This window comes from Hoplias malabaricus, chromosome 18 (assembly GCF_029633855.1).
Source record: "Hoplias malabaricus isolate fHopMal1 chromosome 18, fHopMal1.hap1, whole genome shotgun sequence".
NCBI classification, from domain to species: domain Eukaryota; kingdom Metazoa; phylum Chordata; class Actinopteri; order Characiformes; family Erythrinidae; genus Hoplias; species Hoplias malabaricus.
In genome coordinates, this window is record NC_089817.1 from 6,873,539 (window position 1) to 6,900,040 (window position 26,502).

At 39.6% G+C, this 26,502-nt stretch overlaps 1 protein-coding gene across 1 annotated transcript in view; it reads left to right on the plus strand.

The window, feature by feature from the left end:
• The window catches only part of cwc27 (CWC27 spliceosome associated cyclophilin), a 38,016-nt gene extending 11,964 nt beyond the window's left edge, over nt 1-26,052 (plus strand). The window contains exons 11-14 of the mRNA XM_066650746.1: nt 7,432-7,532; nt 16,352-16,461; nt 17,163-17,272; nt 25,651-26,052. Of these exons, the coding sequence (XP_066506843.1) occupies nt 7,432-7,532; nt 16,352-16,461; nt 17,163-17,272; nt 25,651-25,813 (484 nt within the window). The 3' untranslated portion in view covers nt 25,814-26,052. The remainder of the gene's footprint in view (nt 1-7,431; nt 7,533-16,351; nt 16,462-17,162; nt 17,273-25,650) is intronic.
• Nucleotides 26,053-26,502: the final 450 nt, after the last annotated feature.

Below are 26,502 nucleotides of genomic sequence, written 5' to 3' on the forward strand. Positions count from 1 at the left end.
GGTTTTAATTGCCCTGCAGTAGCTAGTGGAGGGGTAGACTGAGATTTAATCTCACTCGATTAGCTTGCAGAGGGCCTGAAAATTTTTTAATCACCGTGTTATTTAATGTTAATGTGGATTTAACAGCCTGCCTGCAGCTTCTGATCACTTTACAAGACTTTTTCTGTGCCATTCATATTGTGTATTGACTGTGTCAGTTTGTTTTCAACTTTATGATCGACAAAAAAGCATGTTTTAATTATTTACTTGGAATAATATTTCAAACGAAATGCAGGAAAACAACTGTATGGGAAAACTCATGTTTCTTGGGAAGCTGGTGTTTGGAATACTGTTCAACAACCTTTGAATCAAGAATGACATGATCTTCTGAACAGATTCTTTACGTTGAGTCAGTCAAATAGTTATTTTTTCCGTGGCATTACCACAGCATCTGTTGTATGCTAAATAACTCTAATTACAGTTTTTCACAATATAAAATTGCCTCTGGGCTTTCTTTTGGAACGCACACTTTTTTTGGCTCCTATTTGTAATTAATTCCATCCGATACTTCAGTACACAGTTCACCACCTCTTTACATCCAAACTTTAACTAGTTTTTTAAATAAATATACCAAGTACTTCAAATGGGCATTAACGTGTCTGTTGAAGACCAAGAGCAGTTTCATAGGGTTTTTATTTATTTATTTTTTTAAGTGATTTGAGCTATTTTATGGTTTACCCATTGCCTATTGGGTATTTAGGTGCACTCATTTGCATAGTCTCCACAGAAATACATCAGCAAAAGAGTGGAATGCTTTTAGCAGCTGCAGGGAATCTGAGGAGCCGTGGTCACAGGAGCAGATATCATTGTTAATAGTTCATTCATTTTAGACTCTTATAATTGTCCAGCATCCTGTAAGTTTGTTTTTTAAATAACTCCGTAGAAAAGCCATAATTGTTTCAACTGTTCGGTGTCCCAAAAAATGTTTTAAAGCTATGATTGTAATAAAAATGTAATGAATTCTTTTGTCATTCGATGGAAAATGCGGCATAGTGTAAAGATTAAATTAAAAACTTCATTTTTAGATATTAAAAAATTACAGAACAAATCGATGCACACGCATTTGCAGGTCTTTTTTCTTTTTGGAACTAATACTAAACAACAGTTATACCATAAAATGAAAAAAGAGGGAGAGTGTTAAAATTACAATTATATGTTACACAAAATACACTTTAAAACTTATTTGTGCACTTAATAATTTTATTTAGAGTGAGCTTGTCTTGCTTTGCTCAGCTGACCCATGGATACAAGTGTTTCATTATTCTTGTGCTTAGGACTCTTACGAACAATTCCAAGACACTTACTTCACTAAGACAAATTATTTCATTTTGTTTATGGAGGGCACTTAGATAAAGAAGCAGCTCTGTGTATCAACATTTGTAGTGCAGTGTCATCGCTCTGCTGACATTTATCTGATAAATTTTTAGCCATTACTCCACTTTCCAGGCTGTTTATCCCAGTGGACCAATAAGACATTCATCTTGCCTACATCTCTTTATCATGGAACTCTGTATTATTCAATTATCCGGTCTCCTGTCTATCAGTGGCGGTAGACTCATATGTGGGTCGTAGGGGGAAACCTGGAAAACCAATATTCTTAACTATCCTCCTTGAAACGTGATATCATGTTATTATATACACGCTCTGCTTTTGCAATCCATTTCGGGACCTTGACGAAGTGTCCCCTCAGTCTGCTACGCTGTAATTATATTACGACAATAAAACTTTTAACCTTGTGTAAAGGCTAGAAAGTCAGTGTGGGGGACGGCAGAAAAGAGGCCGACTGTCCTCAATGACAAAATATGATGAGCTGATCTGTTTTAAGGACCAATGGGACAGACTTGAAATGACCTCCTGAAGGAGAGTGAGTGAGAGACCAGGCGAGAGCGACAGAAAAAGAGAGAGAAATCTTTTGAGTGCTGCCCCAGTCAGCGCCGGCTGGGCGAGAGTTAAACCGTTCACGTCCTGATTCATGAGAAAGATTGGTCGGTGGCCAGTCACTTTGTGTGCTTTCTTTATGAAAAGTAAATCATCCAGAGCTCCCTGGGTTTCGCTTATTTGAATTGTCTGAATGAGCGACAATCGCTGGCAGACCCTGAGAGCTGCCAGTGACGAAAAGCTTTTCCTCTGCTAAGATGATTCTAAATGTATATGTCGGGCCCCATCCAGCACCTCATGACTATATCCAAAGACCCCCTCTCATCACCCTCCTTTCTGCGTGATTTGTGAAATGACAGTTGTATGCCCTCCGGCGGCTGAGAGGTTGGTTGAATAGCACTCATTGTAGAGCTGGAAGGGCCTGTGTGTGCCCCTTGGCTGAGCACAGAGACAGTTGGCACAGTCTGGCTCCTCTTCAAAGCTTTTGCTCATTAATTACTTCTCAAAGCCTCATCTCTCCTTTCAGCACAAGGACACTTTATTCACACTGCTGTATACTTTTCTTCAGCTGACCAATGCTCTTCCTTTTTGTTTCTTGTTCTCGTTCTCTTTTGCTCAATATTTCACTCTTACCCCTCTACTCTTTTCTCACTCTGTTATTTTTAAAAAGGTTTACCATACACTTTACCATACGCCTTTTTCCCCAGTGGGTTTGTTGTGAACGTTCTTACTCTTTTTATTTACTATCGGATGATTACATATCTCTTATAATTTTGTTTAAATGCAATAAGGCATGATACTTTTGAAATGTATTAAGACACAGAGTCAAAAATAAGTTTCAGTTGGGCACGGTATGTTCACCATTCAGATCAGAAAAATATTTTAAGTCTAAATAAACACACAGTCTACATTTCTTTGTTATATTATTTAAAATGAGCCTAGAACACTAAGTAACTGTTGTGTCTGGTTTCCGAAACTTTGTAGGTTTGACATTTACTTCAGCTGGCATGTTGGATCTTACCAGAAAGAGTTGGTGGATGATGGCCTTCCAAGTCACCAAAGCTGCAAACCACTGAGTGTATTTCACTAATATTTTCGCCTCATGTTTATGCAACTATTTCCCCTGCTGGTTTTATGTGCAACTCTGAAGCTAAGATTTGATGGGCCCGATAAGCACATTTTTGTTGATTACAGTGATTTATTTTTCCAAAATCTGCCACTTTACTCTTTCCTTTCTCACAAAGATGAAGCAGTTCTCTCACTTCTGCTCCCGGATCAGGTGGTTAGTGGTGTTGGGAAATGGGCTTCAACTAAGGAAGAAATGGATTTAGAATATTCTGTCTGGAGAAACTTGCCATACATCAAGGAGAGAATGAGCAGGTGTTCTCTCGCTCTCTCCCTCACTATTTTCTGATTTTTATTGGCGGTGAACCCTGGTTGCCCATTGTTTTGCTGTTGCCTAGGATTTACCTCTCTTGTTTTGTAGAAGATAACATGTCAGGGCAAGCAAAATTATCACTTAGTTCGAGGTGCTTCCCCACAAAATACAAACATCCTTACACACCTCTGGAAACAAATGATCACGGCTTCCTTATGGGTGCTTTGTTTACCTACTTGGCTTAGCCTCTGAATACTGATGATGAACGTTCATTGTTCTTTCTAACAGTAGTCATCACACACTTGCTTTTGATGGGTGTTTGTTGTGGTATGGCTTATAAAAATGCTAGTCGTTTTATCTAAAATAAGACATCTCGTGAATGATTGAATTATACATATAGTGTAAAAACGTAGTCTTGGATGTAAGCTGTAAGCTTTAATTCATCCAATGACTTAGCTCATGTGACAGACTGTTGGTAATAGATCAGCTTCAGTTGTTGAAGGTTTGCCTGCAAGTCTATCAGATTTAGAGAATGGGTTGTGTATTTCTGTTTGGAGAGATTGTTGGAAAATGTTGGGCACCTGAACCAGTGGAGCTGACCTGACCTGCTCTCCATCTCTGTCGCCACAGCGTTACCTCTCTAAACAATTTCATCTTGGGCAGGAAATGAAATTGTCGGCTTGAACTAAGATGGAAGGCATCAGACATTTCCAGAGGTTTCTGCATGGCAGGGCCATGCTCAATTAGAGCTTGAAATATGTGTTTAAACCCTGTTGTACCCAGCAGTTTGTACTGGGATTGGTCAGTTTTGGATGTCAATTCTCAAATATTTGCCAGACTTATGTCTGAATTTTCATGTTTCTCAAAGCCCATCTCTTACTAGAATTTAGCTCTGTTAGGTAAAATTTGCATGTTATATTGACTTTTTTGCTGGTATTTAGTATACTAAATGATTGCTGCCATTATCTCTGAGGTATCTCAACAAGAACTTCACTTTGATTTGAAGTTGATTTTAGAAGTTTTTTTGTCTTCATTAACATTGGAATATAATACTGTTGGGATATAAAAAATTATATTGGACTATACTTTTAGTGGCACAACTTTCAAGTGTTGGGACAAAACTGTGTTGTATTACCATCAGTTTTGGATTCAGATTTAGATTAGACTCAGACAGAATGTTTCTTAGCTGTATTTCTGGATTTGGTAAAAATAAATAAATAAATAAATAAATAATTCAGGCCAGATTATAGCTCTGCTTATAGCCCTCTTTCAGGGCACGAGGATGACATGTTATCCATAGCTTAGAGACATATTTGAGAAGACAAAATCACAGTGGTCTCCTCCTGAGTGTGACATTGCTCCCCCGGAGCCCTTCAGCAGTGAAGGGGCCTGCCTTTACAGACAGGAGATGAAGTCACTCAATAATTAACTTTTTACTGAGGGACGCTGAAGGTCGGCCTCTTAAGTGCTTGTTGCCCCAATGCCTCACTTTTTCCCTTGAGGCCGTCCGGAGCGCGAGACGAGGCGGTCAGGGACCAGCAAGCTTCAGGAGAAGGAATATCAAAGGGGCTGTGGGAGAGTGTGTGTGCATGTGTGTATGTGTCTGCTCAGAAGAAGCAGATGTGATGAACAAAGGCAGCCATTGTTGCAGAGCTCCTTTTGCCTCACGTGTTTCTGGGCTGGGGGCCTGCACTCAGCAGCTTACCTGTGCTCCATGGCCATGTATGAGCTTGGCACCAGTGTAGAGCTGTCAGTTCTTATGAAAACATTATTATTTCTCCGTACAAGATATCTGCTCTGGTGCTGGCAGTGTTCTCTATCAGCTTAACCCCTAAACACCTCAGGTTCTTGTGGTTGCACTTTACATTCAGTCTAAACTCCATAATCATTGTGGTATGATTGTATATATGTTTTGTGTTCTTCTTTCTTCATCAACAATACTATTGACATATGCCATTATTGACAGAGTAAATGCAAATGAACTTAGATTTTCTGAAGCATTTCTTTTGATCTTGAAACATGCCTATATTATCACTTTACAACTCAGTAAACGAACAAACAAAAACAAACACATGTCTGGAAAAGTGGGTAATCATCCCCAGTGCCCTGGGAGCAGCTGGGGATTGGATGCTTTGCTCAACTGCGCTTCTGCCATGGATGTTGAGGGAAGAGAGCACACTGTTCTTTCAACACCCCAATCCCCTGGTGCGAACAGGCAATATTTCGGTCCCAAGACTGTGTCATTTACCCACTCAATGACAATCATTCATTTTTTTCTGGTGTGTCAATTTTGCAACATTTCCATTGCTGCATGCAGCTAGTGGTCATGTACCACCAAGAGACACTGAATGAGGTTTTTATGTAAAATAAATAGATAAAAAAAATAGATGTATGTATATGAAAGGGTTAAATGGGAATCAGGATTGTTGGCACTATGCATTCATTTCCTCTCGTGTTCTCCCAGCCTGGAGCTCGGCACTGGTCCAAAGAGGACCTCACACCCAGGAAGTGTGTATCTGCCTCCGCCTGCTCTTATCAGCTGTTTAGAGGTTTCGTCTGGGAAGCTGCCAGTCACATCTGCCTGGCTCCTTTCATCTGGTGCCATGTGAAGACAGTCAGCTCTTTGAACACAACGAAAGCAGTGAACTGTCATAGTTTCTCTTGCTTTTATTAGCTCAAGTGCAAGGCAGGTGAAAGCGAATTTGATTAAGTGTTATTTGTTATTATAGGTCATATATCACCGTTGTAACAATATTGTTATTGTGTCATGGCAGATAGTGGTGGTAGATTTGGAATCTGCTGGTTGTTCAGCTGTCACAGTAAGAAGTCAGGCTTGCTGACTCAGATGTTTGAGAGAATAGACAAAGCATTTTATATCCTCAAACCTGCATTCTCTGCTTTATACTACATAAATTGAATACTCTATTATTTTTGATGTAAGAGGTTGGCCCTTTTTCTTCTCTATGACCAAAAACAGCTAATGAAATACTAAACGTACCCATCTTTTTTTGTTTGTTTGTTTCATTTCTCTTCTACTTAATTCTAATGTGTTCACTTACTTTTTCCCTATCCTTTTCTAATGTATATTAGCCTCTTCTTTGGTACTCTCTTAATCTGGACCTTCTCTTCTACACTCTTGTCTTCTTCCCGCTTCTACATTCCTCTCTTCTTTTCTACACTCTTCTACACATCTCTCGTCCCTACTACACCCTCCTAGTTTCTTTAATTTGCTTCTGATTTATCTAAACATGCAAGCTCTCTGGGGCCAGGTCCACAAACTCTGTGCTACAGACTAATATTTTGTTGCTCAGAAAGATATGAGGCATTCTCAGTGAGGTTTTATGTGTTAACCCTGTGCCGGCTTAGCCACAACATCGCTTTGATTGGTGCCAGAACCCTGGCCTGCCTGGAAGCCATGTTCAACACTCACTCTAACAAGGCGCCACTGGATTTATTAGAACAAATCATACTTTTAATGTACATATTTGCTTCTGACACGTGTGGAGAGCCTCTGCCTGAGGTGATTATTCAGTTTATGCCTATTTTATGCAAACACACAGAAATGGTGTAAATTGTGATACGTAAGGCTTAGCCGTCTGGTCTGATCCTGAGATCAGCCGTGGAGATGTTGGCATGCCATCCTCCAGCGTGCTGACTTTCTGATTCACACTTAAACTTTTTTGAGATGAATAAAACTTAGTACTTACCATCAGTGCCACATTCCATTCCTTTGTGTGTTCTTTTACCATCTATGGGCAAGTGTGCTTAAATGAGTAGATTTGCTCTGCACCTCCTAATATTTCACTTCCAGACGATAGGGTCAAAGTGGAGCTTTATAAAGTTATTACTGTGAATACGTTTATCTACTGACAAGCTGCAGCTTTTTTCCTTAAAGCTAAAAGCATTTTATTGGAGAATATGTTAATCATTTCCCCTTGGCCTAAAATCCTAATGAACACAGTGTCATGTATTCCAGATAGCAGGAAGATATCTTGACCTGATATTGGTCAAATTCCCTTCCAAGCCAAATGTTGCAAGAGCTTGTTTTTTTGTTTTGTGATTTTAGCAAGGGCCACTGGATACTATTGCACAATAAAATGCTTTTCTGACAGTCAATTTTTTTCTCTCTTTAACAGTGATGAACTCAGAAAGGAGGCACGCCAGTTGAAGAAAGAGTTACTAGCAATCAAGCAGCGGAAGGAAGAGAACACGAAACCAGAAGAGGTCGACAATGCTGGTACACGTCACTCTGCAGACACTGTAGACATTTATAATATTGAATAAAATTCTGTTAAAAATCACCTTAATTTAATTTCCATTCAAACTGGCTGTAATATGTCAGGAAAAACAACCAGGCAACACATTTATGCATAGCCAACCTTTGCCTTTATTACAGTTTCTATTATTTATTGGAGACCTCCTTTCAGTTTTTCAAAGAAATCAGTTTTTTTTTCATTTTCTATTTTATATACATTTTTTCGGGCGGCACGGTGGCACAGCAGGTAGCGTCACAGTCACACAGCTCCAGGGGCCTGGAGGTTGGGGGTTCATTTCCCGCTCCGGGTGACTGTCTGTGAGGAGTGTGGTGTGTTCTCTCTGTGTCTGCGTGGGTTTCCTCCGGGTGACTGTCTGTGAGGAGTGTGGTGTGTTCTCCCTGTGTCTGCGTGGGTTTCCTCCGGGTGACTGTCTGTGAGGAGTTTGGTGTGTTCTCCCTGTGTCTGCGTGGGTTTCCTCCGGGTGCTCCGGTTTCCTCCCACAGTCCAAAAACACAAGTTAGTAGGTGGATTGGCGACTCAAAAGTGTCCGTAGGTGGGTGTGTGTGTGTGTGTGTTGCCTTGTGAAGGACTGGCGCCCCCTCCAGGGTGTATTCCCGCCTTGTGCCCAATGATTCCAGGTAGGCTTTGGACCCACCACGACCCTGAACTGGATAAGGGTTACAGACAATGAATGAATGAAAATACACTTTTTCACACTAATCACATTTTTTCACATTTCATATGATTTTCTGAGTTATCTTATCTTTTATTCTCTTAAAAAATTACTTGTGATTACTTTCTAGTTAGCCAGGAAAGTAACCTTATGGAAAGTGACATCCGTCTTTTACTTCCTTTGTTGTTTTCTAAATTTATATCAGTAGTTATGTTACATTCAGCATTTATTGCAGCCGTGGATAAACTGATTGTTGTCATACAGCAAAGTTTCACTGCTATATTTGATTCAGCTGGGATAACAGACAGTTAACATGGTAGACATGGCTAACAAACCCATATAGCCCTGTTTTTCTACATCAGTCTCTGTGTTTTTGGATTCGGAATATCCAAAATTACTTTGTGTGTGTGTGTTTTGAAGCTTAGCCAGACTAAATGCAGCATTCTAAGTATGTCTACTGTGACCAGGCATTTTTCTTCTCCATATTATCTGTTGCTTCATAGAGGTCAGGCTCTGGTGTTTGTCAGTGCACCAAGCGATGATGAAACATACTTTTGGTGAGTCGCTTTAACCACACAGAGATGGTTGAAGTCAGACACTCTTCCCTATGACCAAACAAAGCTGGTTTTTATTTTTTCAGAGTTTCTAAGTGATTTCAGGAAAAAGTTACGATGAGTTAAGACTTTTAATTGTATATACTATGCTTTATTTTAAAGACCATGCAGACTTGAGGATCAAAAACTTGGCAAGTGTGAAAATCTTCCTGAAGCCGTGCAAACTCTCTAAACTTAAAACATCTCCAAAGCAAGTGGGTTCTACATTTTAAGCTATATACCACACCTTATGTCAGTAGACATTTACAGTGTTGTGGTGGTTGCACGTACAAAGCATCTTGTTTGCAGATGCTCTGATTTCTTGACCCTTTGACTACCTGGGAGTTTTATGTTTACAGTGCATTAGCGTTCACATATGTGTGTTGAGTACCTTTAGTCAGCATTTGGCCTATATAAAATATGTGTTTATACTTGGATGACTTTTTCCTTGGCTTCAGGAGATCAGAGGAACTTTCTAAAAGTAGCTTAGCAACATTTCTGCATATTTGCATTAGTAACATTGTGGAGTCTTCACTGCTCCAAATTCTCTCTCACCAGTATGTTAGATTTCATTAAGGCTCAATAGATAACATCGGCATAAAAACGCCCCAGTGTGGTATGCCTTCCAACAGACTGCTGTACAGTTCTTCCCCGTCTCGCTCCCCCTCCTGTTTAGCTGGGAGGTTATGCAGTGAACCTTAATGTGTGTCTCGGCCAGTTCAGCTGAGGGCAGGCAACTCTTTGAAGGTTCCTCTCATTACACAAGCGTGTAGGCCGGGAGAAGTTGTGCTCGCAGGGCTGTGGCTCTCTGATCTGTCAGTGGACGCTGCGGGAAGGCTGGAGATCCGCTGTAAGGAGAGGCTGCTGGTGTGTGTGTGTGTGTGTGTGTGTGTGTGTCAGGTGAAAGGAACAGCTTAATTTCACCGCAAGGGGTAAGAGAATGAAATAAATGAAAGAGAAGAGTGAAGCCACTTTTACACATGCAGTTAAACATGTTAAAAGTAAAAAATAAAGCTAAACATTTTCCATAGTATTGTTTAGTTACTGCTTTTGTTGTTTAAAATTAAAACTGAAATTCAGGACTCTTTTCTAAAAAGAACTAAATCCACAGCCACCAACATTTCAAAGAGAAAATGTATAAAATGAAATAAACATACAAAAATGACTATAGTCATATATGGGATACTGTATAAGTTGCAAAATGCACGGTTAGTTTAGGAAAACGAATGAAATCGACCAGTGGCAAAGGGACTGGGATTTAATTAAGGTCAGCATAACACATCTAAGGGGCAGTTTCATAGATAGTTTTCAGATTTTGTGAAAGAAAAGTCATGGGTTTATGTTTTCCTTCAGAAAAAAGAACTGTTGGTGGTTTATGCTGCCGTTTATTAATGCATTTGACCCATGTGTGGATGAAATTAACCCTAAACTTTACTGGTAAAAGTACCCCAGTAATGTCCCATGCCTTCATTCTGAAAAGGACTCATTTAAAAAGGCAGAGGCACAATGACAGAGACAAAAGCTGATTGAGTGAGAGAGAAGGGCAGCTGTCAGTTCTTCTGTCTTGCAATCAGTTTAAAGCAGATGAGCTCAGCCCATATCTCTTGCTCCTGAATTGAAAGAGTGGCCCTGGGGCTTCTCCGTTTTTGCCCTATTTTCTTTGAGGATTAGTGAAAGCCTGGGCTTTGCACAGTGTGACCTCTGGCCTTTTCCAGGCTCTTTGTGGCTGCCCTGTTGTATATCACTGTCTTCACATTTCACATTTTTCGAGGTGTGTCAACCTGACCCTTCCAAGCAAAAATACACTTTTTTTTTCTCTCTTTTTAGAGCCAAAGTTCAGCCTGGAATGTGGTATTTGCATTAGTCACAACCACAATGTTTCAGATGCTGAGTGCAATCCGCTTCAAAAATGTGCTTGAGTTCAGGATTCTGTCTGAAAAAAATCAAGAGATTTCTTCTGCTCAGAAAAAGAACTCTATATTTAGGCACCCATACGCATCCTTATTTAAACCAACTTCTAATCCAGTGCATATCTGTCATAAACAGATGTCCTGTGGTAAAATCACACCACTTCCCCATATAAAACTTATGGTACTGAAGCTGAATTCAGCTTAGCTCTTTATAGATTTCCAGATGGTGTCATTGCAAATCTGCCACAGACTTTTCTTTTCATCACTTTACTCTATTCATTTCTTCACTGACTTCCCCTGATACCACCACTGCAGTTTCTTTTAAAAACACTTAAACAGGCTCCTATGCCTACATGCTGTTGACATTCTTCACATTCTTGTGGGAAAAGTGGTGCGATGAATGCATTTTTTAATAATCAAGAGCTCTTTAAAAAAATAAATCAAGTGGAAGTGTTGGATATCTTTTTGTTGACTGAGGTGTTTAGTGTCCTATCATTTTGGGTTGTTTGAAGGGCTCTTGCGGTAAACATGAGAAGCAGATTCTATCAGGGTGAAACGGACCCCGTCCAATCCTCTGTTCACCACTAAAAGATCCAGTGATATTTATGCATTTATTTAATTATTTAGGAGAATAAAATTACAGAAGTAGGAATTTGGGTCCAGCGTGTGCATGTGTTTTGGTTGGACGCTGTCCCCCTCCCCTGCTGCTTGACCAGAAGAGGTCATGGGCCGTTTGGAATAGGCATGTTCACCGTGTGCTTGGCAACTTCTGAGAAAATACCAGGGAAAAACCAAGAGAGTGAGGGGAAACTATTGCTCCTCCAAAAAGAATTGAAATTCAATCTGTGATATCTTTGCTTATCATACAGAATTAAACTCGCATCGAGCAAAAGAATGATAAAACTAAACATTAAAAAAAAGAAAAGCAGCTGTTTTGAATGTGCCATTTTTATGGTTATTAGCTCACACTGGTGGTTCTCTTCTGGCATATCCATCACTCTTACATTTTCAACAAAGAAAGAGGAATGGAAGCCCAGACTGTTTTCCATCCAACCACAATCATTTTATTTTAAACGACTGAAATAGCTAGGAGCCTCCAGCTCTTGGTTAAAAGCGAAAGTTGGCTTTCTTGACAGCCTATCTTGTCCCACCCCCTGATCTCATTGTTTGGTTTTAGAGCACAGTTTGAAGTCTGCCTTTTCTGCTGCTTCTGTGTACACAGCATGTGATTCCAGCAAACAAATTCTTGCTCTGTGCACTAATAATGGTAACTCACTTGTTTGACATCTGCTGGCTTGTTTTAGAGAGAAACCATGGACTCCTCAACAATTTACCAACCCAGCTAAAACAGACGTGTAACTTTTTTTTTTTTTTTTTTTTTTTTTGGAGTTATTATATTCGACAGACATCTCTTCAATTTTCAGGACATAAATTATAGCATGTTCGTCTGGTCTGGTTTTCTCTTTCTTGGCATGGCCGTTATGTGTAAAAGCCAAAAATAAGAGACATGCTAAAAACGCTGTCCGTTTTATACCCACCCTAAATGATGTGGCAACATTCTTTTTACCACTCTGAGTTATTTATATGGGTTATGCCTCTGTGCATGGGGTGTTTTATTTCAATGGCGCCTTGTCAGTCAAAGCCGTTGATGTGGAAGAAAAATTGTGAAAGACTAATCTTTGAAAAGCATTTGTAAGTGATGCTTTTTTAAATAAAGAAAAACATCAAGGAAGCTCAGCATATCTGAAGCATTTGTGTGGGTTCACAGGATTTGTATGCCACAGAGGATTAGCATCTCAATGAAGAGCGTTTTTCCAAAAGGCCTGAAATCAAATTCTCTGCACTGTGCCAAACCACCATATCTGCTTTCATTTCCTGAAATGATGTTATTATACTTGTCCTGTTAAGTCAGTTTTGCACCCAGCGCTGTGGTTGTTCACCCATACGTACCATTGTAAATAATATTATTGTATTTTTATAGTATTATATACCACAGAAAGATATTTTGTGTTTTAAAACCTGAGATACCTCTGCTAATTGACCCTCTTTTATAGTACAGACGCATTTTAACCATGGCTGTCAGAAAAGACTGTAAAAAGTTGTATATTTGTTCTCAGGCCCTAAGTTAACACATCTCTGGGTCAGATGAGGCTTTATTTACATTGCTTATACATGACAGCTGAGACTCAAGTCTCATCCTCTTCAAACAGTAGTAATGGCTTTGCCCAACAGGTGTCAACCTCAAGCAGTGGATCTGTGAAGTGTTCAGTGCCAGTGCAGATCAATGGGAAACGTTCAGGCTGCTTTTGATGCTTCAGAGCCTTTTGAAATCTTGCCTTTTTTAACTCTTTGGAAAAAAAAGCAGAGATGATTGGCAAGAGGGAAAAAAAATAATCCTCCTTCCAAACGATGAGGCGTTTGTCATCCACAACAACCCCCCGGTTGCTACAACATGAGGTGGTGATTTGTAGTTTTCTTGGGCGCGAGTGACAGGAGAAGGGAGGAATGTTGTTAGAATGGCCGTCAAACTCAAAGATAGTACTTAACAACAACAGCTGGAGCGGCGGAGGAGAGTTTTTCCTGCAGTATCCTGGGGGCGTCGTCACTCAACGGCCTCGAGCCCTGGACACATCGCTTTTTCACTCCCATAAATCAAGGAGGAAAGCGACTGCACCAGCGTCAGACTTCCTTGCCAAAGTACCCCTCATGCCCTGCTTAACCCTGTGAGGCTGATTGCAATCGCTTCTCAGACCTTAAGCACCTTTAAAGACCTGAACGCCTTGTTAAATAAATAATTGCATAGTTTCCTGGAATCTAATGACAGCCATTCAGCCAAGGAACAGCCAAATAACTTGTATGACTCTTGACTTTTGTTACTTGGTTAAGTTCCACTTAGGCAGGACTGAACTCTGGGAAGTCCAGGCTGTTCATTTCAGAATTAGGTGCACGGCATTAGACAGTCCATAAAAACTATATAGTGGGTCAAAAGTGACATAAAATATTAGAACATTTTTATATGTAGAAAAACGCATTAAGGGACAGAGAAGATAATATTAATAAGAAGTCGCAGCTTGTAAAAGCACTGGGAAAGCACTGAAACATGAATGTATCAGTAAAAAACAGTGATAATACAAGACAACATAAAAAATGAATTAATGATAATTAAAGTTTCCAACTACAGCTGGAATTGGTGAAATAAAACAACCAAATAACTAATTGTAAACATTATTTTCTATTCACTGCTTTAACACATTACATACACAAGTTACTGAATGTTCTTAACTGGAAAAGTATTTTAAACAGTGTTTAAGTGGAACTCGTGAACGGACAGTGATCCTGCTACGAGACGTCATCTTTCAAAATGTAGCCCAAAGCTCTAATAAACATGCTAGGTGCGCTATTTTCTATAGATTTAAAGGGAGATGAAGTTTTCAGTCTGTATGGATGTGTTTTAGAAGTCTTCAGCTCATTACTTTCTCTGCTGTCTGTCTATTTTTCTATTAGCTCAGGCCCCAGACTAAACATTTTCAAACACAGCCAACTCCAGCCAGTGGCTTTCAGACTAACACATTCTCTCAATGTTCTCGTTCTCTCTCTCACTCTCTCTCCCTCTCGCTCTCTCCCTGTCTCCCACCCTCCATTTCTGAAAAACAAATTTCCAGCATCTATCCAGTGTGGTTTTCAGAGTGACATAAATACGAAGAACAAACAAATGCTCCGTTCGAGGGAAGGGGGGAAAATAACCATTGGTTAGAGACATAGCAGAGCTAAAGCGAAATAAATCAGTCATGCCTGGAGGCTTCAATGTGTGATGTAGTTTGTTTGTGCCACCTTTTTTTAGATTTGAATCTGTTCTGTCAAAGTCTCCGTGACCTGAGTGTCCAGGTGAGGCCATTTGGTATAGTTTAGATGAGGGCTGTAGTGGAAAAAGCTCAGTGAGTACTGGGCACACTCTGTCCAGCCTGTGTGTGACGTCAGTGCCAGGGCCGTCTGTGTTTGGAGATTTTTGCACCACCACATTAATGCTTCCAGACAGCGGTGTCAACACGACGTAGCCCACCATTTCAAACTCTTCCAATTAAAAAGCACAGAAAACATGTATAGAATGCAGTGTTGACATTTCAGACCCTGTTCTTAAATGCTATGGTTTAATACTTTGGGAGCAAATCGGCGATGATTTAGCATCACCTTTGCGACACGTCCCGAGACTTCTGTAGAGAATCTCAAGATGGATCCAAAGCTCAAGGTTTTTTCAGCACTTAATATAATCAGTTCACTCTGGCATTAAGATAAATATTTTAAAAAGGAGATGTGTGGTGGGTGCATCATTTTGGAGCTGATACAATGTTCTGCTTCTAATTTGTAACACAGTAAAATACCGTATCCTGTCAAGCAAAGCTTCTTCTTTTATGGCCTGAGCCAGATTTTATTTGTCTGCAATGGGTCTGGCAGTAAGCTGGTCAATTCTTCCATCTGTTTTCCACTGTTCTGATCAGGTTTTGATATGTCCTGCTGTAAGACACTTCTGATAGTTTTTAACAGCAGCAATCAGCAGTCGGCTTCTTTTAGTTCAATCCCCAAAGCTGTGGAAGTTGCTTTTCCATTTAAGACCCTCTGCCCAGAGGTATCGTTTCCACAAGCTCATGTGTAGCTTCAAGGCTACACTAAGGAATCTGGACTTCCTTGTTTTCACAAAGACCTTTACATTATTTTGGAAGGCACCAAGCAGTTTCATGTCACTCCTGAGCCAGTTCTTCCTCAGATCTATAGTTGCTAGCTGATTCTGCTTGTCAGTTGGGATGCACAATTTTTTTTTTCCTCAATAATTTTTGCAACATCTGCCTTTGCAATAGTGCTAACGTAGAAGTGTACACTATGTAGAAGAGCAAATCGCTGAACATTTTAATGCATGTCACACTGTAAGGATGAATTAGTTATGTGGAGGTCTGAGTTTTGGGTAGATCACTTTATTGTTTTGAAACAAGAAAAGCAAATTTTTGATTTGGGAATTGTTTGTAGTTTATGATTAATAAAACAAACAGACAACCACTGTACATACCTGTCAGCTAGGCTTGAGATGGCAGACTTTTTCTTTGTCATGGATATTAATATTAGGTCCAGAATCTCAGCCTGCTCTATATGCGGAAAATGTATAAGTTATATAGATTTGGTGAGCAAAGTGTAATCCATCTTTAAATTTACCTTTGCAGAATGTCTTTTGGATTTGGACGCAGATGTACATTTTGGTCTCGGGGCCTGAGGTTTGGCAGTGATTGAAGTGATTTTTCTTAGATGAAAGCATCCCACTGGAGCAGCATTTTCCATCAAATCTATATGTTAATGCAAATGTAATTAGTTTTATAATAGTATTGTTATGTTGGTGGAATATCATACTATGGAATTTAGTGTTTTTGATTTTTCTTACTTTCTATTGAAATACACATTGATTGCTAGAAGAGGGATGTTTTTTTCTGTATGGTAGGTACAACCAGCATCTTTAATTGCCTGTTCAGATAAAAATGACACACAAAGAATATGGACAGTGTGGTCAAACCTGTTTTTTAATTTATACTGTCTACGCTTTGACCTGCTTTTTTTGAAACTTTCCTGCTTTTATCTTAAAGGTGACAAAAAGCCAGCCAGTGAAGCTGTGACTGAGTACTTGGAAGGCAGGAAGAAGTATGAGGAAATAAGGAAGCAGAAGCTGAAGAAAGGCTCTAGCCGAGAAGCACAGGTGAGCTGGTTTAGAAGACGTTTCTCACAACTGTTAAAAGGACATAGTTTCCATTCCAAGAGATGGTACTCGAAGTCAGGACAAGTGGCTCTTGTGCATTTTTCAAAAGCCCTGTGCTACAGTGAACATAGTGTGTGCTTGCTGGTGATGATATTTTCCCTAAAAGAGCAGCCCTTGTTTTTTCAGTATCACTCTCTCTTTCTTTATGGTCCAGTAATACTTTGGGTAGCTTTTCAATTAGGAAAAGAAAACTGATTGTAGGTCAGTGTTGCAAATCATCAATCTGCAGCCTGGGGAGATATTGCTAAGGTTATGTGGTGCAGCCAGGTTTTTCAGAATCTTTGTGAGCAGTTAAAATGGTTTGTTGAAAAATCATATTTAACTACTTTCCCATTTAATCTAATTGTAATCAATCATGGTCAGAACTTTCGCGTTTTGTACTAGACACACTAACTAATAGATGTAATAGTGGCTGTTCTGCACTAACATATCAAGGAATTGGAGCTTATCTTCATCAGTTAGCATGGTTTCAAACTGAAATGCTTATGTGGCTTTAATAAAATGGGAAAATGTATTGACTTCAGATATTGGACTTCAGTTTTGCATCTACTACTTTTAGCTCCTCACACAGTGGTGTCAGGTCTTTCTTTTGAAGAGCTTATGGCTAATGTTTACTAACATTTCTCATTTTGTGTTTTAAGACACTTGCTCTTCTGGACCGCTTTAAATCCAAGCTGTCATCGGCCATTTCCGAGTCCCAGGAGACCCCTGAAGATGCAGAGGAACTCGAGGAGGATGATGATAAAGGATGGTGAGATGCCTGTTTACTTATTTCTACTTATTTAATTACTTATTACAACTAAACATTCATCACAATAACCTTACAAAAGATACCAGAAACATCTCTCCACTGAGTGATCCTCATTGATTTGAATGTGCTGCGTCAATCAGCAACTGAGCTTAGCCTTGTTTTTGAACAGTAACTAAATTCCTAATCCAGCTACAAAAAAGTAGTGTTTCCCGGGATATGACGGAATATTCATCCACATGTCAGTTCGGACTGGATTAATACAACCTGGGGTTATTTTTACTGCTCGTTTTACACTAGCTCAAAGGCTCTGCAATATTTCTTGAAATGGAAGCACACACCATCCATCCATTATCCACCGCATATCCCCGGAAGCACACACCAGAAGAATGAATTAAATAGTTTAGGGATTAAATAGTTAACAGGATTAATACAGTTGTTAATACAGAGATACTTTGTTAAAAATTCCTTTCCTTGTTCACAGGTGAAGTAATTATTACAGACGTGTCTCAGTGGCTTTAACACACATTTACATTTACAGCGTTTAGCAGACTTACAAAAGTGCTTAGTGTCCAGACAGAATGTGTATCTTAGCTAGTACAAACAGGGTTGAGTCCAGACTCCTCTTGTGCTCAGACACTACCAGAACAAGGGCCAGTGCTGATACCTAGAAAGAACAAAACAAAAAACCTAAATTTGGCTTTAGGTATATTAAAACCATATTGGGTACATTTAGGGTTATGACACACACAATTATGTTATGAAAATAAATATTTATAGATAAATATTATAAATAATAAATAAATATTAACTACAAATACATATTTTTTGCTAGCTACATTATTCAAATTATAATAGATAGTTATGTACTTAATAAGTGAATGTTGCACTGAATTGATTTTGAGGTTTGTTTTGATATTCAAACCCTTGACTAAAACATGCTATTGAAAAATTCAAACCATAGCAAAAGTATCTTCTCTTTCACTAGTTTAATTAGGTCATTTAATTTGTAGCATCAAACAATACCGGACCTCTTTTACCACCAGGATACAGGTGACTTACTCTACAATCTGTTTGCATGTTAGAAACTGCTGTAATGGGTTTTACAAAGCCCCATTGTCTGTAAATTTGTTTAAAAAAAATTAAGAATATGCTCATGGAATAGCAAATGCTTCTGGAGTTTATTTTAGATAACGGAGAGAACTCCAAATGTTGAAAAGCACAAACCATGATGAAGATATTTCTGCTCCATAAGTGTGTTATATATTTGCTGTTTTGGATTACTTAAGGTGGAGAAATTCTACTGTTGGGAGACATCTGACCGCATTACCGAAAGTGCTACAAACTAAATGACTTGTTACAAATAAGTTTCTGTGGAAATTGAAAGAATGAATATAAACAAGTTAAACATCCGCCACGTACAAACAAAAGTCGTATTTATTCTCAAACATACTGTCCCACCTTAAAAAAAACAGCTTCTGAATGTACACAAACCAAAGAGAACAGTGTTTGCCCACAATCGTAGATGTCCCCTTTAAGCTTAACATAAAATAGAATAAAATTTGTGCGCTTCAAACTTCACACCACTGAAATTTAACATATTTTTGAATTTGCAATTGTCTGTGATCAAAATGTTTATTGAATAATTCATGGCTCATAGATTTCTCCAGATACATGTCTGCTGTTCCGTGTGAGGTTGTAAGATCTATTTATTTAGAGTAGCATGGTGAAATGCTCTCATTTAAACTCAATCCACATTAGGCCCAGCTGTGTATCTGAAGTCTTTATCTCTATCTCTCTCACTCTCTCTTTCTCTCACTCTACTCTTTCTCCTGCTGTCTGTGGCCGAGTAACTCGTTTGGCTCCAGGCAGTGCTGACACAATTTAAACAGTATGCACTGTTTGTTTTTGCTGTGAACTTGTGGAGAAGTCATTCTCTCAGCTGATTTAACTGAGTAAATTGGTAGGCAGCAGACGGAGGGTCCAGATGGAGTGTGTCACCCCTAGAGTGGTCCAGTCTGACAACTATCCATCTTCATTTAACCTTCAGCCACATCACTTCTCATAACATGGAGTCACATCAGGACCCAGAGGAGCCAAACCTCTCTGATCACTCTTCTCACTAAACACTGTGGAAGAGGCAAAATGTGTCAGATTGACCACCAATTTTTTTTTATTAGTTTTTTAACTTTGCTACCGATCTGTCACTTTTTCTGTTTCTCTCTTTTTTTTAATATATTTCTGTGTCAGTCTTTTTCTTGCTTTTATGGGTTTTTAATTGATTTTCATTTTGGTGTTTCTTTAGACGCTTTTATATTTCAGTTTATTCTCAAACCCCTCCCCGGTTTTGTTCACCCAATTTTCTCTGTATTCTCTTTTGAAAGTTACCATTTCTTTCTTTGTTTTTTTCCTTTCTTACTTTCTCTGCTTCTTTCTCTTTCTTTCTCTGTTTTTTCTCTGTTTCTCTCCTCTGTAACTACTTATTAAATCATCTCTTTCTCTTTTCACTCACACTCTCACGCTCTCTTACTCTCTCTAGGAACGCTGCTTTGAGACACGTGCTGGTTTGACTGGCGCGGTGCTAATGAACTTGCCCACTGTTTGTTTTGATAGTATCAGCGACTCCTGTCTGACAGCGTGTGCAGAGCAGCCGTCTGCTCCACGACACACATTCCTTCTGTCCCTCCGCCTGCTACTACACAGGACAAAGACAAAAATTAAATAATTACTGTGTCAGAGCAACGAGAGGATAGTAAATCACATCCTCTCTCTCTCTCTCTCTCTCTCTCTCTCTCTATTTCTCTCTTTCTCTCTACCTCTCTCTCTCTCTCTACCTCTCTCTCTCCCTCTCTCTTTTTCTCTCTCTCTCTCTCTCTCTCTCTCTCTCTTTCTCTCTCTCGCTCTCTCACACAGAGCAAATATTGAGTCTGCTGGGTCTCATTTCACACTTGGTTAAATATTAAGACTAAATACTGCATATTTTTTTATACATGTGCTTTAGACCTGCTCTGATGTTGAGGGTATTGGGTTTCAGTGAGTGGGCTGGAAAATGTAGCTAAATACTGAAATAGAAAAAAAAAAAGATAACAAACATGTACTAAGCTGTTCTCTTTGGCTGAAGATTGTGATTTTAGTCCGGTTTTTACTTTTGAAAGAGCTACTCTAGTGTTTTCTAACCTTAAATCCAAGGCTTATTGTACCCTTATTATTTAATAAATTACATGGACAACAATGTAGACCATTCTGTTGGATTTAGTACAGTATGTGAAATGCTAGACAAAAATAACTTCATTCATCTTTTTTTATGTTCTTTTTAGTATGGTACTACTGATGGATGAATGGAAATAGGGATGGATGAATGCATAGACAGATGTATAGAAGAGTGGAAAGATGGATACAGAGGTGGAAGGCTTACAGGGAAGGTATAGAGAAGTGGATGGATAGATGGATAAATAAATTGTTTAAGGGATGGATATATGAATAGAGAGATTGATGATAGAGTGATGGAATGGTTTGATCGATAAATAGTGAGGTAGAGGAGTGGAGAAATGAATGGATGGTTAGAAAGTTGGAATTTATGGAGATTTGGATGGAAAGGAGCGATGGGAAAGTTGGTGGAATGGCTGAATGAATGTATAGAGAGTTGAATGGATGGATGCATGGTTATTGTAATTAAACAATGTTGTATTGCGTTGGTGTGCTTTTTATTTCGGGATGTCACATCAGATCCTAAACGATCACAGTGGGTTCGTTAGAACTGTTAGTGCTTTCTAGCCGATGTGTGATCAGGTACCCTCTGGGCACAAAGCAAAATTTAGTGCAGTGTAATTAAGTGTAATTAAGCTCTTGGTCACATTCTTATATGAAAATGGTTCCTTCATTCACCTAATATGCAAATGCATGTTGTCTGTTTATGAAGGAGCATGCCAGCTCATGAAACATTTCAGAAGGCAGCAGGATTATGGAAAGATTATTATGTCCACTGTACGTTTATGGCCTGCCGTTTCACAGACATATTTTTATTTTGAAGAACTCCTCAGCTGACGTTTCAGAGAATGGCTGATTTATTTCCAAAGCTGCGCTGAGCCCAGTGCCTCTCTCAGAACTCTCCCGGTGTTTCCAGAAGATTACGGGAAGAAGGCTGGCAGATCATTCTCGCATCGTCAGTCGCAGTTAAAGCATATAGCTTTAGTGGTTGGAATGGCTTGGATTTTTTGAGTTCTGTCGAAGTAGATACCGATGTGGGTTGTTTAAAATTATTATTTTTTTAAAATAAGTTTATTATTTATTTATTTTTTAAACCATTTGCGGTATTTGACGTTTTATTTTGACTCAGTGTTTGGATTAAGTTCTGTTTTTGCTCACAGTTTAATGACGTTGGTATATTTTTGAAGAGCCCTGCTTTTGTAATTACACCTAAAACGAGACAATTGGGAGGTTGATTTAACTTGTTTATGCTTTTAGTTTTACATTTATTAAGAGTGGTGTAGGTAATGCAGATCATTACAGTAGCATTTAGTACTTTTTATTAATTTGGAATGATTATACACATACAGTAACTTGCTAATGTTATTGTGCACCTACTTTTAAAATGACCTTTCCAGTCAACTTGGCCATAAACAGTTGTACAGTAATCCCTCGCTACGTCGCGGTTCATCTTTGGCGGATTCGCTACTTCGCTGGTTTTTATTGCGGATATTGAGGGAAAATCTAGGAAAACCGTGAAAGATGAATAACCAAAATATTTAATTAAATCCTTTAAAATTTCATAGACTAGGCCTGTTGGTGACAAAATATATCATTTACAAGTATTTCTTACGTACACTACATGTATTGTTCATGTCCACATCCGAGTGAAATTTACTGACGCTAAATCACAGCTTAGGAATGACTCTATTAAAGAAACTGGGATATCACATGTAGTTCCAGCTGAAAAACATTATAGAATGACTGTTTAATGCAAAGGTTGGGTTGTTTAAACAGGGAGGGGTTTAGAAGTCCAAATACTCGTTAAATACATAAAATATCTTTCCTCTACTTCGTGGAAATTCGTTTTTCGCGGTTGGTCTTGGAACGCATCCCCCGCGAAAAACGAGGGATCACTGTATTATCCTTTTCTGTCCAACGGCTTCTTGTCATGCATTTACAAAGCATTTTGAGCATTGAGAATGTTTGAGTTACGGGTCTCACACTGGGAGGATGAACAGAAACAATGTGTTGTTATTCCTCTGTCTCTCAAATATGAAAGCTTTAAGTAGTGTTCACTGGACGTAGGTATGTTCGGTGGTCTGGTCTTCATGGTTTTATTTTTTCTCACTCTCCCTATTACTCTATGTATTCATGTATTCCATATGCTCACAAAACCTTTAGAAAAATTCTTCTGTGTTTTCTTAATTTAAGCATTTGCCAGGTTTCAATAAACATAATTATAATGCTGACAACACAGGTCAGTCTTTAGCTTGATCACAAATCAATGTAGCTGTATAACTGTGATATGGAATTTTGCCCATATAGTGCAAATGATCTGAACAGTAATAAAAAATGATCCTGTATGACCCGAAAAAGAGGACTAAGCTGAATTTAGTCGTCTGCCGTCCTCCTCTTCCAACCTCCACAGCGCAAACCACAGCGGGGAAATGAACCTTGACACTATGAGCATTTGCCTCACATTCTCCTTCGCATCAAAGAACCTCAAAAACCTCGACCTAAAATATACCCACTCCGTCTCTCAAACCAGCCCCATGTGTGTGTGCAAGAGAGTCTGGAAGAGGGAGAAAGGGGGGGAAGTCAGTGTCTGAGTGCACGTTTTAGAATAACAAAACCTGTGCTTTCTATCACCTACTTCATCGTGGAGGTAGAATGCTCGTGCAGTCTCAAGGCCCCCAGTTTCAGGGGCGGTGTCGGACCCCCTCACCGGGAAGACAGTTTTTGGGTGCTCGGGGGATAGTTGAGACGGGGCCCCCCTGGAGCAGTGCAGGAAAACCCAGCGAGAGGGAAGTCTGTACCACTCTCTGAACGCCTGCTGCACCCCTTGAACGGAACATGGGTTACAACAGGTCAGACACTGGAAGTCAAGTCTGGGCCAGAAGTGTAAACTATTCCATCTGTGTCTGTATCTACAAACCCCCCCCACCACAGCCCCCTTCCCTTTAACCCAGAAGTCCAGGCACCCCCTCCTGCTTCTCCCCCCTCTTTCTTTTCTCTTTTTTGGGAAAGCGCAAGAAAAATAAATCCAGGAAAAAGTCTTCCGAAGGCCTGTGCATCGCGGCCTGTGCATCACGATAAGCGCCCCCCGCCACCCCCTTTAAAAAACTGAAGAATAGGATTCCTACACAGGCCATAACTCTGAGCGAGGAGGCCGGCGGGCTGTCATCACCGAGACTGCTAGACAAATTATCAGAGCCGTCCGCGTCGCGCCACAGGAGTCCTCTTGGGCCTGCCAGAAAATAGCCATGACATTCTAGATGAGCCGTCACAGCTCCTGCACATTTCAAAATACATGAAGAAGCATCAAACACAATTGCTAGTGCTGCAATGATTACTGGATAAAAAAAAAAAAACAGTTAACCAGACCTTTTTAGCAATAATCAGCTAGCAGTTTGTATGATGGAAATGCATATTTAATACATCTGCATTTTAAAGAGCACATTAGCCACAATCATATATGTATTTAGACATAAATCCTCATTTTCTTAAAAGCATTTTATGGAGTAAAGTCACACACTCACCATGTGAGTAAAATGCTTGCAGCCATACTTATATATGTCTTCTCTGTTTTGGCTGATTCCAGGGGGTTCTGTGATTGCTCAAATAGAGCTATATGGTGGATTACTCACCACTGAGAGAGACTCCTAAACCTGCCCCTTCACGTGTTTTTCTCTCTCTCTGACTCTGACAACCAGGCCTAATTTAAAAATCCTCCTGCAGCTACTTTGGTTACCTCTGACACACTTCTCTGCAACTACTAAGACTTGCACCATATTATATGATTGCTCAAAACTGTTATAAATTGCAACGTCTCTTCTTAGATGTCTGAGGTGGACTTGAATTGTTTAAAGAGTCCCATCATCTGAACAGCCTGTCCAGACACTTCAGAGATAGTCTTGTAGCCTTTTCAAAACCATGATTAGCATCAGCTCTTCTTTTGAGGTCCTCTGAAATCCCCTTTGATAGATGCCTGTTTATGGATGCATACATTACACCGGGTTTCCTTTGGCTAAAGACTTTCAGACGGACTGCTAATCATACAGGTTCATATGTTTTGGCGACTCACATAGCTGTAACACTGGATCATTTTTCTTAATAATAACTGACCAGGTGTGGTGTTTTATGTTATTTCTTTGATTGTACCCCTTCTATCTACTTTTAGACTCGTATAAAAAGTGTGATGTGTCTGCAGGGAGCAACACATTGGCTTGTCTCCATCAAACTCACTTCACTGCCTTTGGGTTTTTTAGTTTTGTTTTGGTTTCCCCCCCCCTTTTTTCTTTTGTAACCATGCCTGGTTTTCATCTTGTTTTTGTTTTTGCCTTATCAGTAAATTGTATTTGGAAAGTCTGTGTGTGTATTTTCCTCAACAAGTGGTTATGAGTAGCAACAGTGGCCTCCTCTTTGCGGTGCTTGGTTGGAGGAATCTAAATCTCTGCATTTTTTTTTTCAGTGGCTCTGCATTGTCCTCTTGGCTGTGGAATGCCAGACCTGTGAATAAGAGTGGGTTATCTAGGAAATGAAAGACAGATGAGCATCTGATGTCTGACTGAGGCACTGTTCAGGGTCATACTGCTGCCTCCGTCCTGCTGAAAGATGCAGCAGAAACCAAAACAGGAATTCCTAATCTGCATGTTCATGTATATATAAGCTGCAGACTCCAAAACGTACTCTGTGTTTTATAAAAATCCATTATCCCTGGAATTGAGGTTTGAGATTGTGAATACTGGCATTTCCTTTTTTGGTGGCTGGTGTCTGGTACATTGATACAGATCCAAATAGGGTTTTTTTTGTTGCAGCGTCAAGGAATAACAACTTTGTGTTCCTGCTAGGAGCCTTTCATTTATTTTATTTATGAATATAACAACATGACCCCCTTTCCTTGTACATTTATTAAAAATAATGAAAGTAATGTTCTGTATTTATTATATGCACCTAATATTAATTGTTAGCATGTTTTAATTGATTAAACACTTGTGAATTATTTTTTTTTACTTCCACCCGTCCTGGTAGGAACAGCAAGTATTTATGGAGCTTAGGGCATGGAGTTCTTCTTTGAATCATTCCAGAAGAAAATCCTTGCACTGATAACTCAAAGCCTGGTGATTTAGCGGGCTGGGTGCACCATGTTGCTGTTCTTTTGAACTGGGCTCTGTTTCCTCGTTTTGATTTAGGATGGCCCATGTACTGCAGTTTGATGAGCAAACCAGAAAGGTGAAGGATGCCAACATGCAGGACGAAGACACGTTTGAGATCTATGACCCACGCAACCCCGTCAACAAACGCAGGCGAGAGGAGAGCAAGAAGCTGCTGAAGGAGAAGAAGGCCAAGAGGTGAGGCTGAAGACTCCTCCTGCTTTTCTCTCATTGCGGTAACCTGGCTCTGTCTCTTTCGGATGAGCTGCGATCATGGATTCCGCTCTACATCAAGGACATGTCCTTGAGTAAGAAACGACTAACATTTAAAACAGAGCGCCCTGTGGACAGCCTGTCATAAGACACTGTGTACAGTAGAATCCTCTGAATGGAAATGTAATAAAGGATCACTGTTTCTAAAAGACTATTTCAATGTTGTATAATGTTTTCCTACTATTCTTTTGGGTTTGTTCCTTTAATTGTAAATTTGGTATCATTTTATTCGTCAGTCATCATTGATCGTAAGGTGAGGACACCTGTATTGGTTTGATGTGTGTGGCAGACGATTGGTGTGTGTCACTTTCGCCTGCATTTTTAATCTGGTGAAACCAACCCTCAAAATGTGAGTGAGGCTAATGTGAAATAAAATGAAAAGACGGTTCAAGACAGAGAATCTTACAGAGTGCAATAGGCCTGGAAGATCAGGCCCATCTGAGGCTCATTGAACTCCTTGAGCTCTGGTGAGATTTAGAGGAAGAGGGGGAGGCTGGTGGTGCTGTAGGGTTTTACAGAGTTCGATAAAACAGCCGTGCTGCATATCTCCTCCACATCGCACTGTGCACGGCTGCCATCATAAAAAACCCTCTAAGATCCCCTCTGCAGAAACTGCAG